The sequence below is a fragment of the Athene cunicularia genome (genome assembly GCF_003259725.1).
Source record: "Athene cunicularia isolate RWA chromosome 12 unlocalized genomic scaffold, athCun1 chr12_part1, whole genome shotgun sequence".
Taxonomy (NCBI): domain Eukaryota; kingdom Metazoa; phylum Chordata; class Aves; order Strigiformes; family Strigidae; genus Athene; species Athene cunicularia.
The window spans coordinates 5,040,529-5,053,663 of record NW_020799116.1 but is presented as its reverse complement, the minus strand read 5'-3'; the positions used below and the strand labels follow the sequence as shown (position 1 = coordinate 5,053,663).

Sequence of the window (13,135 nt, the reverse complement as noted above, 5' to 3'; positions counted from 1 at the left end):
GATCACATTCAGTGGCACATGCTGCGGCAACATGGGGAGAAGGAGGAGGATTTCTGCCAGAAGGACACGTATTTGCCATGTTAGCCAAGCTGCACGTTCCAACCTCCTGGCAAGGGTTGCTTGGACCGGGGAGCATAGGAAGAACAAGCCAACAGGGCTGGTAGAGCATCCCAATACGTGCCTGAGGGATGCCCAAAATCAGACCGGGAGAGCAGCTTCCTTTTTTATAGCTTCTGGAGGCTTTTTCCAACACAAGGGATGCGCTGCAGGCACGCATGGTCCAAAGCACTGTCAAGACTGAAATTAAATTCAGTACTTCTGTGGGCTAAACAGCTGGACCGGCAGGTAGGCAGTGCAGAAAGGAATTCCCTGCAGGTGTAAATGGAATAAATCATCAAGCTCCCTCACAAGTATTCAGCTCTTCCAGCTTTAGTGGCAGCTGTGAACCCAAACCATACTTAAACTTCCACACTGAATTCCTCTTGCTCTTTTTGTTTGGGCCCTTTATAATCTCTAAACAAGCACAAGCAATTACTTACTGTTTATTAATAAATCTCCTGGTAAGCTATCCACTACATCCAGGCACAGACACCTGTGCTGCTCACATTACAACCACGTGGAAGCTACTACAGGTCAAAACAGAACCTTGCAGAACAGAGCCACTGTGAGGGGAGCATGAGACCTATGTCAGGTATATGTAACACATCTTTTTGTACCTGATTCCCCCTCAAAATAGGTCAGGTTTTTTTTTTTTCTGAAATGCTTTGCCTTCCACCTGACTGATCTGAGACTCTTTGGAAGGCAGCAGCCTGTCCCTTCCTGCTTTTGCATGACGTGCACCAAGCCAACTGCATACACGAGGACCCAGCACTGCAGAGCAAGACATGGAAGAGGTGGAAGGGATAAGATATGCAGAGGGAGCACACTGATTGCTGCCTAAAATGTGATTATAGCAGGTACTTGAGGTGCATGTCAAAAGAAACTCTGGCAGCAGTGAGTACATTTACTCGGAGCGCTGAGGCACAGTGGCAGCCGGGAAGGTCTGTAGTGCAAAGAAGAAGCAGGGCAAGCAATTAGCAGCACGGTGTTACCACCCCCAAATGCAACCTTTTGCACTGAGCCAGTCTGCTGCACCAAGAGAAAGCCCAATAAATGATACATAGATTCATTTGCACCAGCACACTGTAGTAGGGCATTGACCTGATTAAAGGGGAATGGAATCAGAAAAGGATAATCTTCGTAACAAAATAAAATCAAAAAGGAAAGTAGAAAAAGTCCAGTTATCCAAGGAAACTGGGAAAGAGTTGTTAATCTATGAAGAAATCTTCCAAGATTCTTCCAAGGGACAAGAACAATCAACTGCAATGCTAAACGTATTGTAAATTAATTCTTGCTTATTTTTGTTCTCCTTAAGATATTTGAACAAAATAAATAGTTATCATGTTGCTTTAGCAATCCCAAGCTCAGATTTCAGTAATATATCATTTTAAATTTACATTTACTATGTTGTTCTTTGGATAGATGACACTTATTGCTATAGAGTATTCTGTGGTCATTTAGGTTTGACTAAAATACATAAATGACATTCTGCAAGAGTAGAACTTTTCTGTCTAACACTCTTATTAGCCTCCCAGAGAGAGCCCGAGGGCATGAAAAGACTGCGAAGTTGTTTTGAGAGAGTTCTCATAAAACATGGGCATTTAGAAAGCAAAACCAAATTACTGGGAGTAATAACAGAAGCTATAAATGAGACAAATAACTTGTGCTCATTCAGAAACACTGCCGCCAAGGCTCTAAACTATCTGCCTCAAAATGATGATGTCACTGCACTGAATCTCCAGAACTTTGGATGCTGCTGCAGCGGAGGTGTGCTCCAACACAAGGGTGCAGAATAGGCAATCCCTTCGCAGGAGGCCTTGGTTTCATTTCTGACACGAGGAGCCACGAAACAGTGAGTAAGAACTAAACTGCTTTGCTTGAGCAGTGCTGTACCTTTGACTGCAGGTCGATAGCTGGAGCCATGCCTCCAGTGCAGAGCATGCAGGAGGGAAAATCCAAGTATCTTCCATCCACGTTTTAGCAGCATTAAAAGTTACAAGAACTTCCGAACTGTGTATCGCTACCGCATAACAAAGAACAGTAAACGATTGCCTGTACACTACCAGAGAAATGTCCCAGCTTTAATTTAGAGTCCAAAGCTAAGTAAGTTTTACTAGAGTGAATTTATGACTGCTCATTATTTAACTTAGTCTAGGATCATAATTAAAGATGGTACTCTAAGGCGAATTCCCACTGATGGGAAACAGCATCATTTGAGACTCCAGCAAAGAGTAATCAGACACCTTTGGGGAAGTAATCAGGCATCTGTAAAGAAAACTCTGATGTCAAGAGCCCCTCACATGGGATGCTTGTTTAAGTGTTGTAAGGCTTGCAGCACGTTTAATGAGACAGAAAGGTTAAAGGGTTTTTTTTTTTTCAGCATTAAAAAAAATATAAAGAGAAAGAAAACAACATTTGATGGTCCTAATCAGCAGCAACATAAAATGGGCAAATATCACTGCACATGCAGTACATCCTGAAACAAGGAAATGAAACACCTTTTCCTCCTGAGTTTCCATGCTTACACCTTTACTGAAGCAGGTAATGTTTTGTAAATACATCTCTGCTTGATGGGACAACATGTGAAATTAGTAAGGAACATGTAGACTCGGGTCCTTGAACTGGATGGACTTTTATGTAAGAAATCTATTTGTCCCTGAAGAGCAATGTACACTATTAAATTGATAAATAATTAGCAATCCTTCTAGCACAGCTGCTTGAAAGGAGCCCATGCAAAGGCAGAAGCACAATATGTGATGTGACAGAGCAACAGAGTCCGAAGCCACAGAGGACAGGCCAGAGAAGGAAAGAGGCAATTTTAACAGAGATGATCATGTGTAAAAAAACCCCAAACAGTGCCACTGTCACCGACACTTCCAGTATCTGATGAATATTTTACAAATACAGTTGTGGTTTAGTTTGTCTGTACAGAAAACCTCTAACTTCAAAACTTTATATGAATCAGTAATGTAACACTGGTGAGCCCTCTTGTTATATCTTACAGGCCTGATGATCTGCATGATTTAACAGCAAGATCCACTCTATACCTCGAACCTCTGAAAGTTTGGTCTTCTTAAAAAATATTGTTGTGTGATGGTTTATTATCAGTCCACCGGTTACTACAATTACATATGAACAGTATTTATCCTGAATGGTGTATTTCAGAAATAAGATATTTAAAGATGATATGTATGGTTTCTTGAAACAGCTCCAGGGTCAACTTAAGAATTAAGTTCAGCTCCTGGGCTCTGATTCAGTAAAGGTCTTATGTGTATGCTTTTATTCCAGGCATAGAAGCAGTTCTCAAGAGAACTGTTTTAAATCAACTTTTGCCAACAGGAGGAAGGAATGAGATAAAGGAACCAAATAAATCTCTTCTTGCTAAATACCAACACAAAAGGAAAACTGGAGTTTTCACTCCCAATTGAAAAATTAGCCCTCTACACTATTTCAGATTAGGTAAAATATTTTCAACATCTTGTATTCTGATGATTGAAAACACCACTCCCTCCTTCCATTGTCTCTTTAAAATTAAAAAAGAGGAGGAAGAGGAGAGTAACTGCAAAACAAAAGGTAACATTTATATTGGCTAACAAACTGAATCCAAATGCACTGACAGTTTTGGTTGACCTAAAAGAGCCTTTCCCAGAGACATTTTATTTACCGAATGCTACTACTTACAAGGTTTTGTAAGGAAATACTCAAAGGACTGGCATAAAGTGAGAAAAAGTTTTCCTCCAGTGTATCTGCATGTTATGCTACTGGTCACAGTTCTGTGACCTGAGATGGCTTTGGTATCTGGGAGAAAAGACATTCCTGTTTGGTGCCAAACTGTTCAGGATAGCACGTTTGTCAATGGACAACTGCAGAGCCGCATCGCTTTGTGCTGATCTGAAATTCCCTATTCACCGGGGAATTCTGAAAATTATTCTAAACATTATGCAAATTGTTCTGGGCACATTTTCCTCCAAAATAAGACAGGCTTACATAACGAACACTACACTGTTTTCTAGATTAGCAATACTGCCCACAGACTTAATAGAGTGTGACAGAGGAAACAAATTGCAAAAATTCACACCGACAAACAAACCCAAACTTCCCCCCTAGAGCTGAAGACCATCACAAACTGTATCACCTTGCAGCAAGTAAAAGACACATTTTTTGTGACCTTGCCTTTTTCTACAGTACAGAAATCTGAGCACAGGGAGGGTAGACGAGAACCAACATGTGACAGCCATTGGTTACATTGCTTAATGCAGTGTGGAAAGCATCGAGATGCAACCATGAGGTGTGCAGAAGAATCTGCATAAAGTAAATTTGTTATGCTAACCCTACACTCTTATATTTGTATGCTAGACTGTCTGACTGAGAAGCGCTCTGTGCACTCGCTTCTCAGTACTTTTGCATGAATGACACTATATAAAGGGGTACTGTATTTACTAGCTGAATAAACAATAGGTTTTGCTTTCACTCAAGTATTATGACTTCAACTCATTTTATTTATATGTCAGTAGTTCAGAATGTGCAGTGGACCAGGCACATCATCACTGTTCACCTTTGTCAAAGAAGGGGCCAGAAACATCCACGTTGTTATATCTGTGGAACAGCTATAACTCATCCCTGTAACCTTTGGAGGATACACTACAATCCATTTTGTAGCAGCAACACTGCAGCAACCTATTTATTTTTAAGTTCATGAAAAAAATGCACCTATTTTCAGTGTCTCCTGGTGTGCACACAACCCAAAAAGTGACAAGTTGACAGAGCCCGTACAAAGAGACCGGCTGCCCAGCCATTAGCCTCCTATAGCAAAAGCTCAAGGGAAAAAGGAAAAAAAAAATAAAATCCCAGACTCTAGCATCATCCCTGCCATCAGATGGCATGCTGAATGTTGTCACATCACAGGCCATGCATGCTCCCACCTCAGGGTCTCTCCTGAGCATGTTGTAAGCTCAAACTCCCAGGCAGGCACAGAGTACAGAGCATTAGAGTATCTGGACACCACGGGAGAGGACCCAGAGAGAACCTGCTCAGAACACCAGTCCCCGAGCATGGAGGGTGTCAAGCACCCAGGCACCAAGCTAAGTGTGGATGAACAGTCGTGCAGCTCCCTTGCTCCTGCAGACTGGCTCACATCATGTTAACTAAGCCATGTGTGCTTTAGACTTCTTAAAGATCAAAGTCGATGTGAATCTTTCCAGTTACTCAAGTGCTCCTTTGGTATCAACACTTCCAACTTCAGGATCAGCCCATTAACTACAGACCTTAGCATTTGTAATGCTCTATCAAAACTGTGGGTTTCAGCTATTTACTATGAGGGTGAAAATCACCTAAAGCATTTTTATAATCTTAAAAGCCGTTCAGTGAATTGAGGAGTATGCAGGCATGTGGCCAAAGCAGTAAAATCTTGAATATTATACCACATGTACCAGAGGTACCTTGGCTGCACTCAAAATAAAAACTAGTCAGTTTTGTCACTTTTAACATAATGTAACCTATTAACTTTCATCACTGTTCTGGGTAAGTAATATGTACACAGAATATAACTGAAGAAATAAATATTGACACATGTTGCTGTTAAAACACTGATTGAAAACTGCAGGCCAGAGCATCAGAGCATAGCAGGGTTTCTTCATTCCCAAGATCTCCTTCTTACTTCTGATGTAAATTCTCCGTCCCAAGGCTGCCTTTAATGTACATGAAGTTTGTGTACGTGTATATTAGATATATATAAATAAGCACACTCACGGAATAATGAGCCCTGAGAAATACACTCTTCCAGCACTCTCTTGGGAGGGTGAGGTTGCTGAACGCAGCTGCTTTCATGATTCACATCCTCTAAAAACTATGCTCTCTGCGCGTGGCCAGGTGAAAATGCCAGGTAGGAGAGGGAAGCTTGTAAATCTGCTTAGCTGCTTCCTCCTGGCAAACCGCCCCTCTCTTTACCTCTACCCAGAACTGGTTAAGCACCAAGCACTTCTCGAGGCTGAAGACTGGGACGTACATGTCATTGGTCCTACCTATAAATAACACCATTCGATAAAATTAAGGCAAATAAGGGTAGTAAATGATATTTATTTCTAGTCTTATTTTATCCAGTATACATTTCTCTTGGAATTTTTTATGTGCTCCTCTAGCCAGGGCCGTCTGTGCCAACGCAACAACTGCAACCTCCCTCCCACCCGCCTCCATCCAGCTCATTATCCACTGTCTGACAGAAGCAAGCACCGGCTGCTCTACAAAAAGGCACATGAAACACTTCAGCAAGACATGAGAAAATCACCTGCCTATAAGGAAGAGGTTTTTTTCCCCTGTCACCACTACCAACAGATTGATACAAACGCTGAATTAAAAGGTCGGTGGTTCTTCAAAAGTCTTGTTACTGTAAAAATGAAACCCATAACCACATCTGGATACTCTATTCCCATTCCAACACCCAATGAGTCAGTGCTAATGGGGCCGAAATGTTACCTCTGACCTCGGCGTTTCATGTTTCCCTTTTGTCAGGCATCTCTAAGGCCCTTAGAGGGGGAAACAGGGACATCACCTATTTAAGACTCACATTCTGGGGCTTTATTGCTATGGCACCATGTGAAAGTGAGTTTCACAGGTAATTGCAGCCATCTACAGGATTAGTTAATTTACTGACACATACCAACAAGGAACGCCTGCATAACTGCATTATTTCTTTGGTAGCTCACAGCTATCCTTGACACCATTTAATGACAAAGCAGACAAAAAAAATTTCTCCCATTAGTCAAGTGCAAAATTTCTAAGTGTAATCTACCTTTGGAAGCTTCTGTGCCGAGTGGATTTTCCAAGACGTCTGTCATATCTTGGCTCCAAGCATCCTTCACTGCAGACTTAGACACCTTCCTGTTGTTCAGGCTTTGCTGTGGTCGAAAGTTATTTCTCAGGTACTCCACGGACTTGACGTGGTCTTGCTGTTCGGTGGTGAATATGGAGTAGAACGCCTCCAGCTGATCGCAGCCATCATGGCAGGGGAGAGAAAGGACATTAATTAGAAAAACAATGCGGTGAAATCCGGGTGGCTGATAAGAAAGTAAAATGGCAGGAAGCAAAATGTTGATGCCAAGACTGATAAACCACATGGGAAGTCAGGCTGCCCGCTGAAATCCCTGCCAACTGTCTTATCTCGGCACAGTGCTTATCCTGCCCAACAAGGGAGAAGGCCTTCTAGCAACCTGTGGATGTCTGTCATGGGCAAGGAAACATTTGTCCTTAGACCCCTTGTCTGGAAGGATTTTGTGTGACACAGCCATGCCAAACCCTCTTCACTGCTGGCACCGTTTCGTTTTGCAGTATCGCATCAAAAAGTGCTTCCAGGTCAGTTCTCTCCAAGAGCCTTCTCCAGGTCAGGGCAACACTACCTTATCTCTGACTACCTTGCAAAGTTTAGCTGCCAGGCTAAGCTTCACAGACAGCTCTTGCAGCACTTGCACAGGAAGGTCACTCCAGTTGACACACCTTTAAGGGACGGACACTCAAACCCATGAGCTGGCTTGCCCAGGAGCCAGGTCAGTAGCAGAACAGAGCCACCTCAGGACTACCAGTTCCAAGTGTCCTTACCGCCCTATCAACCACCGTTCCCTCGATACTCAACTACAGGGTGAGAAAAAAATAACAGAGAATAAATGTATTTAGGTACAGTTAGCATATACACCTCTGGGAATAAGTTTCTTCTGTTGGATTCAGATGTGAGCTGTTTTTAATAAAATGTATTAACCTGAAAGAAAGAACTGTAATTGGAAAACTTCTCTGTTACTTTGTATCTCGGTATTCATACAAAGAAATTTCTAGCAAACTAAGGTGAAAATATTTTCAGCTAATGTTTTTCTCGCAGCTATCAAGGTCAGTATAGCATTTACTAGTACCTTGTTATCATTCAGGTCAAGAACTAGAATTAGTTATGTTGCTGCTGGAGAGACTGAGCAAGGCAGAGCTGAGAAGGATTCAGTCCTGTTACTGTTTACATCAACATCAATTACATATATTGATGGTACGGATTTTGGAAGCACAGAATCTGGCCCAAGACTTTAAAAAGGGACTTGAATTATACTCATAGCTTAATGACAGGGCACTTGGAACCCTTTTCAACAAGTGCATCTGCTCAAGAAGCTATGGAGAAGTCTGTGAGTCCTGAAATTTGCAACTGGGAAAAACTATCATTGTAGCCTCGATTGATAGTACTGATAAAAATAATCAAAGAAAGGTCTAACAGAGCAGTTAAGCATCCTCCTCTGAATCAAGAGGCACTCACTACCATTATTTAATTTCCCTTCAAACCAGCACTCTGAGCCCCCTTTTGCTGCTGCTGTCCAGCTTGCCCAGTCTGCCGGGCTTGACAATCCTGGTTGTTAGACTGAAATCTGTAAAACTTCTCTGACCCCCAGGGCAGGAGAGAGTCAATTTTTACCCAGGGTAAGGATGGACCTTGCAGCTCTAATCCTGAGTTTGGCAGCTTTGCACTAGAACACAAAACCAAGGGAACTGAGTCCCGCTACAGGCAATCACCTCTGAGATAACAGGACAACTCAGGCTTATACGTTTTTAGCAGTAGCTTCCCCTAATCACAACTACTTTTACTGTACAAGCAGGGAAACTGAGGCAGGGGGACAGCAGGGAGGGGTGACAGCCAGTGACCACTTCCCATCGCAGGCAGGGAACTCACATACTGCTTCCAGCCTTGCAGGTACTGATGATGGGATTTGGATTACACTTTTTCTGCATCTCAGATGAATGCCCTAGTCCCCAGTTCCCAATTACCATTCTCTCTCTCCGATTCCTCAGGGAAACATCTTGAAAACTCTTGAAAAGCATTTCCTAATTATTATCAAGAGCCCATCAGAAGCATTGATGGATGGGTTAAAAAAGGGGTAAAGGGATTATTATCTTACATGTTTGTCTTGAGAAAACAGTCCAACAGATGATCCTGCTATGCCCCTCTATGAAAGCACAGACCAAAACTCCTGTGAATATTTATGTATGTTTTGTACTTCATTCACTGGAAGCAGTTTTGATCAAGTCAGCTAAGAGGGCTTTAGGTTACTTTATAAAAACTCAAGAACTTGGGTAGCAACTGCTTCTCTGAAGTCATGTCTCTAGGCTTACACATCCATGACATTAATTGAATTTTTAAACTTTCAGAGAGAACTTTTAAAATATTTTCTTCTGCCATGCTACCTTGGGGAGGTATAATTGCATTTTAACAACTGCCAATTCAAATATGATTTTTAACCTTCCCCTTTTTATGTGTTGAAGTATATATAAGTCATTTCAACTTCATTTTTACTATAAAAATATTATCTACCACAAATGAGAAATTAATTTATCTATAGCTGCCAGAAAAGAAAAAAAAAATTGTAAGAGCTGCAGTCAAGGAGTTACATTCATGTTCTTCAAGGAGTACAAGAGCTCCTGTTCAGAAGAAGAAATGAAAAGCTGTTGTAAAACTATTGTAGATACAGGGAAACCTGATCTAAAACTCCAAGTCATGTTAATTACAAAGCATTAAAACCTGATGTGCACAGTTTTCTAAGGGCTGGATATACAAATGGCAATTAAAAATACTGAAACCATTATAAGCACAATGAGATACTCTAGGTATTTATTACTAGAAATAATGCCATACTTTGGGTCATCGAAAGCACTTAGCTTTACAATGCATCTGCAGGGTGACATGGCTTGTCCTGTTTTGTTGTGTAATTATCAGGAAAGATGACGATGATGGAGCATTGAGAATAAAATATAGAAACCTCCACAAATGGACCACTTCAGAACTGTCCATTTTACAGCAAGGTATTTTGCACAAAAGCAAGGATTTAATTGGAACAGCAACAAAGCTTAAACAATATCACTTTCCCCCTCTGGGATTACAGGCTGCTTCACGTGGTTTGTGATAAAGAAGGTTAAACTATGGCAATGGATTATGTTGCACTGTTTCTGTTAGAGGAACAAATAATAATCATAGCAATGGCAGGGTGGCAGGCTCTTAAAATACACCCATCTAGGGCTGCCAAGGGGAAGAATACTATTATTTATTCCACATGTGTTGTAGTATCAATGAAAGTCTGTCTACACACAGAATTCCCAGCCCTTCATCCACACATGCCTGCATAAAGCAGCACAACGCTAAGTTTTAAAGGCTTGACTTGGCACGGTTACTGTTGTACAGCACAGGAAAGAAGCTATGCCAGGATAAAGTACCTTTATACCATTATAGTGATGGCCATAATTGATATTTACTAGTTTATTAGCATTTGTTAAAAAAGAAAAAGAAGAAAGAAGTCATGACCCACCTGATGCATATGCAGGGTATAAAACTGAGTGTGGGCCAGGCCTCGCAGCCACCAAATAATAAACAGTAAACTTATTGATGTAGTGAAAAGCTACAAGGGATTGCAAGTATCCTGCAGGCAAGGACAGAATTCAAAATGATCTCGACAATCAGAGAAATGGCCTGAAAAAAAACAAAGGGTCCGATTCAACCAGGACCGTGTGCAAAGAGTCCCACGCTTCAGCCAGAACCGTGGGCTGCATGAACGCATGATGTGCTCAGCACTGCCAGAGCGCGCTCTGGGGAAAAAGCCTCTAGCAAAAGGGTTCCCGCTGACCAGGAGCTGAACACGGGCAATAACGTCACGCTTCTGTGAAAAAGGCTAAAATAACACCAGCATGAGTGGCCAGACACACGAATCCTGCCATGTCCCTCAGCCTTGGGAGGGCCCCAGCTGAAGCGTTGCAACCGGTTTTGAACACAGCACTTCAAAAAAATAAAAAGATGAAAGCGTCTACGGGAGAAGCAATGGGTTCTAGAAAACATAAAAAAAACCCCAGAGGCAGGGGCACGGCGATCGCCTTCCACCCTTTTGAAATCTATGAGAACCAGCATCTGTCAGTCAGGATCACCCAATGAACTCTTCACTTATACTTTACAGAATTAGGGTATTTAAAAAGTTTGTTTCCAGTGGCTTATGCCAGATGAATAAAAGGAAAGACTAACTTCAGCAGGATGGCTTTCTAAAGACAACAATCCTACAATGTCAAAATACACTTAACTGGTAAACATCTGACTCCATCTAGCCATTACTTTATTGGGAGCATTCTTCTCCAGGCAAATCCCAGACATTGCGTCTATTTGCATTAAAAGCTGCTATGTGCTAATTTTAAGGATTTGTGCACTAGCACTCTGAGCACATAATGGCAGCTTTACTGTGTTATAAAAACAGTTAAGCATGGAGAATTAATGGAAAGATGTCTTTTCTAATGTAATTAGTTCAAATTACTAAATCTGAGCAGAACTGAAATCACTCACTTTACTTTGAAAAGAAAGTTTCAATTAAAAAGAATAAAAAGGAATTCCATGTAAATATTTACACCATAGCTTAAATTTAATCTTAACAAAAACAATACTAAATAAATCATTGAAAGGAAACTGGGTTTCTTGTTGTACTATCTTCTTAAAGACCGATGGCTCATGTTCAGAAACAATATTACTTAAGAGGAAAAAAAAAAATCACCAACACTTCCTTTTTTGTCAACAGAAACATTTTTGTTCTCAAAATTAAAACGGCGGGTTTTGAAAACCCTGTCTTAAAGAGGGCAAACCAAGAGATGGACTTCTCTAACAAACACACCAACACACCTGATGGTAAGAAATGGGAACAGGCTTCCGAAAAACGATCCACTCCACAATCTCACTACATGGAGGAGTCGTCAGAGAACCTGCGTAGCGGTAGTAACTCCCCAGTGACGTCGGCAGAAGGTCCCTCAGCACAAAGGGATCCAGAAAGGTCTCCTTCTCTGCAGGGAAGATTGACAAGCAGAATTACACATTTTTTTACGTGTCTTTAAAACAGACATCACATCGATAGGCAGCCTAACAAGGTGTAATGGCAACAACATATTTTATCATATATATAATGAAAGATGAAAACACCCTATCAGGACAGCTCTGTAAGAGTTGATGTGTTGATTATTAAAAGAGCAGCCAAAATGCTAGTCAATCCTATACCGAACAGGCACGCTTCTCTTTTGAGTGTGTGCAGGTGTGAAACGCCCTTGTTATCCCACTGGTTTGTGTTAGCATAGAAACAACACCGCATTCAGTGGTTTCAGCACTCAGTAAACGGCTCTTCAGCTTGGCGGCAGTGAGGGTTCACCAAGACCCAGCAGGGACACAGCTGGGCCCAGTGGTCCTGCCCGACCACAAAGCATCAGGTAGCGTATCCGTCCCCCCGCAGCCACGGGGAAAAGGATGCGGGAGCGGGGTCGATCCCTCTGCAGGTTGCTGAGGTGGAGGAGGCAGCTCCACACTGCTCAGCCAAACGTCTCTAGGAGCTGCCAGGGGGATGGATGGAGCTGAGGAGCAGGGCTGCAGTGCACCTCTGAAGCTCAACGTGGTGCTCAAAGTAGCATCCAGCCAGTGCTGGTTTGGGACTGCCTGCCCCGGGCACACGGGCATTGCCGGCGGTGCCTCTATATACCACAGAAACACATTCCAGAGGTAAGACCGCTGCCTCTTCTCTCTAACCCAAGAAACTCCTTCCCAGGGTCCAAAAGTCTGGGGACAATCTCCTTCCTCTGAGAAGCTCCTTGGACAGCCTGAAATGCAAACCTAAGCACTGAAAGCACTTAGCTTCAAGTAACAGTGACAAGCTGGTAATATTTAACATTGTGAAGAAAAATAAATAAATGAAAGGAGGGAACAGCTGCAGGCAAGACAATTTCCCTGCCATCCCTGAACATTTATCCTCTGCAATTTATGTTGACTCACAGGCCAAAGCTCCCTCTCAGCCTGTGCAAAGGTGTTCACTGCCTCAGGGCATGCTGACACGGGAAGCTCTCCCATACATCTCTATTCCTCACTTTCTATATTCCTTGTGCCTCAAACAAGAGTCCACAATTGGGTGGCAGGCACTCTTCTCCCTCTGTCTCAGCAGAGCTGCTAAGCAAGCCCACTCCCCCTGCAGCGGAGCAGAGAAGCAGGTAGGCTGGTGATTGACACAATCTTCCA

At 42.3% G+C, this 13,135-nt stretch overlaps 1 protein-coding gene across 1 annotated transcript in view; it reads right to left on the bottom strand.

The window, feature by feature from the left end:
- The window catches only part of PTPRG (protein tyrosine phosphatase, receptor type G), a 318,991-nt gene that overhangs the window by 91,970 nt on the left and 213,886 nt on the right, over nucleotides 1–13,135 (bottom strand). The window contains exons 6-7 of the mRNA XM_026857419.1: nucleotides 11,765–11,922; nucleotides 6,887–7,079 (exon numbers count right to left, since the gene is read on the bottom strand). Coding sequence (XP_026713220.1) covers nucleotides 6,887–7,079; nucleotides 11,765–11,922 — 351 coding nt within the window. The remainder of the gene's footprint in view (nucleotides 1–6,886; nucleotides 7,080–11,764; nucleotides 11,923–13,135) is intronic.